At 37.2% G+C, this 5,521-nt stretch overlaps 1 protein-coding gene across 1 annotated transcript; it reads right to left on the bottom strand.

The window, feature by feature from the left end:
• Positions 1-3,400: 3,400 nt before the first annotated feature.
• LOC107844989 (glycerol-3-phosphate acyltransferase RAM2-like) lies at positions 3,401-5,250 on the bottom strand. The gene has a single exon (XM_016689291.2). It carries the CDS (start codon positions 5,036-5,038, stop codon positions 3,587-3,589), a length of 1,452 nt encoding a protein of 483 aa, XP_016544777.1. The 5' UTR covers positions 5,039-5,250; the 3' UTR covers positions 3,401-3,586.
• Between the last annotated feature and the right edge of the window lie 271 nt (positions 5,251-5,521).

The raw sequence follows: 5,521 nt of genomic DNA, 5'->3' as shown, positions 1-5,521 counted from the left end.
CAAGTGAATTTAGGACCTATGAATCCCAAATCTGACACTCGACAAGCATTCATACAACTGCTAAAGTTGAAACATTTAGCCATTCTATGTGGTTTTCCACTAAGTTTTTCATCGGGATCAAGTATGACATTAAAGTCCCCACCGATACACCAAGGCCCCTGAATAGATTGGTGAACTCTTTCCAAATCCTCCCAGAGATCCTTCCTTTCCAAGGGGGCGCACTTAGCATATACAGTAGTGATGAAAATGTCCTTACTAGTGTTGAAGTTTTGCATCTTTATTGTGATTTGTTATCAGTATTGTTAATAACATAAGTGTTGTAATTTCCAACCCAAAAAAACCATATCTGTCCATTTAAGTTGGAGAGACTATGATGAAATCCGAAGTACTTCATATACTTTTCAATATTGTTCATATTCAAGAATGGTTCCAGAATGGCAACAAAATCAACTTTGTGACATTTGATGAGATTCTTGAACCTGTGATTGGCTTTTTTTGTCCATACTCCTCTAATGTTCCAAAAAATTGATTAACCATGGAAACTAGATAGCAGTCTTTTTATTATCCTTTCTTCTAACAGCATTGGAGTTGTTTTCTTTCTTATTGTTACCTCTCTTCTTGTCCCTTTTTCTCCTGTTAGTAATAGGAGAGAAGTTATTGTGTCTACTTCTATAATTTGATGTTATTTTAGTTGTTCCTCAGGGACGACCACCATAACTCTGTTAGGAGATGTCATCTCAATCTGAAGGTTCGTCTCTTTCTTACTTTTGCCGTTGGTTTCCTGCTTCTGAGCTATATCACAATTGAGGTTAACAACCAAATTCAAGCCTTGCATGCTTTTAATCGCTGAAGGAATACTTTCAGACTTCTCCAAAGCATTATCTACTTGAGTTTATGTAACCAAAATCTGATCGGTTTCATCCTCTTCAATGGGTGATATCTGCTTTTTTTCGCTGCAGGTACTACATATATTTTCTTTGCAGATATTGGTTGATTCATTATCTTGTTGTGTATTACCTAGCTGGATTAAGTCATTCTGATCCACTTCTTCTCTGTTAAGGTCATTTTGCCCATGTTGTATGTCATCATTTTGATTCACGGGAATATTAGAAGTGGCCTTATCATTATCATTGTTTACGTTTATGGGAGCTATTGGATTAGCAACCTGATCTCTGTCTTTCAGAACAGATTTAGGAACGATTTTCTTGTTCCTGCACTTGCCAACTTGTTGAATAAAGTTAGGCTTGAGAAGCACTTTGGATTTTTTTTTTGGGGGGAGCTTCTTCCTTTTGCCTTTTATGTTCTTGTTGGTGGTCCTGTCCTTGATACTAGGGACTGCCTCCTGAATAGCTTCAGTACACACTTGACTCTTCTTGGTATAATCACGCATTTGCTTTATTTTATCCTCAACATCTCCAACATTAGTAGTGTCATTGAACTTTTCCTCTATGTTACTAATGTTCCTAGAACCATTGTCACTATTAATCTTGTCCACCCTTTTTTTTTCCATATTATCAGCTTCTAGTTTTTCAGCAGCCCTTTTTTTTTTCTAAGACTCTACAATCTGCCAACATATGCCTGAGTTTTCTGCAGTGTTTACAGTATTTGGGGATTCCTTCATATTCTAATTTTTGCATAAAACTGGTTTGTGGGACATTTTCATGAATCAATCCTACATATACCGAGTCCGGTTGAGGCTTGAGCAGGTCAATTTCCACTCTAACTTTGGCCATGCTTGGCCTAGTTTTGCCTCTCGTCACCGCATCCATCTCCAAAGGAGTACCAACAGAGCTAACAATTTGTTTAACATAATGCCAAGTGTGCATGTGAAAAGGAAGTTTAGGGAGTAGAACCCATACCAGAGCAATAAGCAAGTCTTCCTCAGGTTTGAAATTCGGCGACCATTTTTGGAGCCACATTTGTTGTCCCTTGATTTCGATAACCCTCTTCTACCATACGACATTGAAGTCCTCATTTGTAAAATCAAGGAAATTGTCGTAAACCCCAATCTTGATTGACCCTCTGATTGTGATCAGTTCTTAAATTTGGAACAAATTATGTCAATTTGAGGCCTTGGTTTAAGGAACCTGCATAGTGAATCTACACTCAGCAGCCATGATTCCATAGTAGTCGGAGGCTTTAAACATAACAGCTGGAACACCATTATGAGTGGTATGTGTAGCTTTGACCGATTCCTTGAGTTGTCGAACATCCATGGCCGCCGATTTTGGGGATGAGCTAATTGCATGCGCATAGGAGTTTTTTGCAGTAATTTGCTCCATAGGAAGGCTCGCCCTATGAGGAGGAGTGTGTTGACCATCCAGACGCGCCTTGTCGGCAACGTCCGACGGGTCCATTGGGGTGGCGTGTGTAAGAAAATTGCTTCAGTAGATATCTATCCGTTGAGAGAAAAAATGGTTATAATAAGTTAATTGATTTCATGTCAAGAATCATTAAACAGATAGTATATATAGATCCCCACTCCTTTGTGAGTAAATGTTGAAGTATATTTTTGCTAATGCACAGTCGTTTGAAAAGCTTGATTGAAGACCAACAAAAATATTCAAAATGTCTGATGCTTAAAAAGAAATGCGGCAACTAATCAGACTTCCCTTCTGCTACACTCTATAGCTTTACTTCTACAACACCCACTATTAACAGTTATCCTATTTCATTAAACCCTTTAAATGTATTTGTGAATCAAGACATCACAATCAGCAGCTGCGAAGAATATGTAAATATGTAATGTGGGATGCATAAATAGTGCAGTGATGAATGTAAACACTGTGTATATATATCCTACATATCTTCTAAATTAAAATTTCAACAAAATTTTGTACAAGTATATATTGAGCCCAATCCAATCCACAACATGATATATTTTTCTACGAGGAAGATATTTTTCATGATGAAAATAATATGGTAATTGGAGTTGGTAATGCTCCTTGTTATAATACCATTGTAGGCTTGTCCATACAGGCTTTGGAATTTGACGTCTTCGTTTGTTAAAGTTCAATTGTGGGTTGAGCTTCCACCTGGAGCAATTTACTTCATTAGCCTCTGACAGCTTTATAGATGTAGACTTACATACGAGAAAAAAGATTTTAAGTTCATTAGTTGAGAGTAATCTTGTTGTTGTGCACTTGTAGTTAATCTGTTAATGGTAATTTTGTTGTTTTAAACTTCATTTCATTAAATAAGTTCATTGTTACACATTCAATCCCGCATAAAATAATGCAAGTACGACGTATAATTTATATGAGTACCTTTTATGCTAACAAAGGAAAATGTAATTTGGAGAATGAACAATTCCAAATTTGGTACAATTAATCCCAAAACTTGTACAAATTAAAAATGTACAACGCACAAATAATGTGTTACGTAATACAAAATCTCTAAGCAACAAATCCATTATTTTCAAATAATGTGTTACGTAATACGGAATCACTAAGCAACAAATCCGTTATTTTCATAACATTTCGGGCAAGTAATCTTTTACTATCATTGTTAAAAGGGAAAATCAAAATGAAAACTCCTTTGTACTTTTAGAGTTGAATCAAGGATCCTTCACAACTATATATCACAACTATATATACTTGTTCTTCCTAGTTAAAGTGGTGCACTCATAAGAAAGAGTTTCAGCAATAACCTTTTGTATGTAACTAGCCACTTCATGACTTGATTTTCCAGACTTGCAAGTGAACTCATGTGGCAACTTGTTCAAGAATGTAATTTCATAAGTGGGACGTGGATTCATGAGAAAGAAAAATGCATCTATCCATTTCCATCCTCGGGTTGTTGTGCCATGAAACATGCTCATTTTATTTTTATTAGTCTCCAATGCCACTGGCACGAGCTCATCAGTTAACTCAGCAAATGATGGCGAAAATTTAAGAAGAAATGGACCTCGACTTGTAGTCTCCTCAGGGAAAGTTGCAAGATCGCTTTCTTTTAACAATTGTTTGATTATAGAAGCATCTAATGCTTGATCTTGAGTGAGTCTAATAGTTTTAATGGGCGAAAAAATCTCAAAAAGTCGTGAAGTAGAGTATGTAATGACTGGAATAGGACGACCCAACGATGCAGAGAGAAAAATGCTGTCAAGAATAGTCTTGTGGCAGCAAACAAAGAGAACGCCTGATTGGTCTTGGTATTTCTTGATATGGAGTGGCGAGATGCCATTAATGATGAGACGGATGCCAGTGACCCAAAATGCATAATAGTGAAGAGGCACAGGGAGAATTAGTCCGACACTAATTCGCAAGCAAGCAAGGAAGAAACCGAAGGGGATCCATACGATGATGAAAATAGCCATTAATGGTGTTGGCTTTTGGACAAGGAGACCATCCTGGAAGATAATGGGCTTGGGAAGCTTGCTTGTACTTACCGCCTCTACTTTTGGCTTTGGTGGCACGTAATAGCTCTCCTTACACAATGCCATAAAAGGAATATCTGTATCGCGATCACCCAAGCCAATCTCAGGTTGAGTTTCTCCAAAAGTACTTTTAAGAGCGTCAGCTTTGTTGTTTCCAACAAGAACCCCGGGTGATTTAACAAAGCCAGTTGCCCTACCTTTATATGTCTCAATCTCAGTCCCTAAAACAATATCTACCCCTAAATAGTCCTTCAAAAATGGTTCCACGAGAATCCTTGGGCTAGCCGTCAATACACAACGTTCCCCACACGATGAGAACACTCTCCAAGACTCAGGATGAAGGTCTTCTAAATAGAACTTTGGCAGCACTGTACGTGCCACAGATTCTATATCAGAAACTCTCATCCCTACGAAAGTTGCAAAGAAAATAACTTGAATTCCAACAGACTCCGAGATGAAATAGTAAAATATTCCAGCAATAGGTGAAGCTAAGAGAAGAAAGAGTAACCTTAAGACCCCACCAACACCAAAAGCTACCAATGCGAAATAAGCAAAAGAGCTTCTACCTCTTAGTAAGGTTCCATCCAAGTCTGTTACAACAGTGTCCTTCTCTCGACGCATCGATGTACATTTTTCAACCGTTGGAAACGTCGCTATCGCCATTTTTTCACAGCTTATATGAAATAGGATGGCACTTGATTTATTTTCTTTTTGAAAAAGATGACATGAGATGGAATTTTGGAAGCAACTTGAAGCTTTTGACTGTATTTAAGGATAATTTGAACAATAGAAGATCCTCTGAATTTGTTCGCTATATATAAATTATTAGAGTAATTGACGAAATTAAAATGCTTGCTGCATTTTCCTGAAAAACGTATAAGAGTTAGGAAGTTTGGCACCTACCTATCTAATAGAAGAAAATGGGACTACTATCCGTGTTGAAATATGGAGTATAAATTTTCCCTCGTGACTTGGAGTTTGGATCATGTTTTTATGAGCATTAATTTGTGAAACATTGTACGATATTCATCATAGAGGTTTAATCGATTAGCCAGATACAAAATAGGTCGGCTTAGCATTTCTTGCAGGCTGCTGGAATTTATTGTCCTATATATTGCTTCTTTATTCGCTACTTTTAAGTTTTAA

The sequence above is a fragment of the Capsicum annuum genome, chromosome 10, assembly GCF_002878395.1.
Source record: "Capsicum annuum cultivar UCD-10X-F1 chromosome 10, UCD10Xv1.1, whole genome shotgun sequence".
Lineage (NCBI taxonomy): Eukaryota > Viridiplantae > Streptophyta > Magnoliopsida > Solanales > Solanaceae > Capsicum > Capsicum annuum.
The sequence above is the reverse complement of the archived record's forward strand: the minus strand, read 5'-3'. Positions and strand labels throughout refer to the sequence as shown.

Bases quoted from the DNA above. Each gene is read 5' to 3' on its own strand.
- LOC107844989 (XM_016689291.2), bottom strand. From the start codon at position 5,038: ATGGCGATAGCGACGTTTCCAACGGTTGAAAAATGTACATCGATGCGT.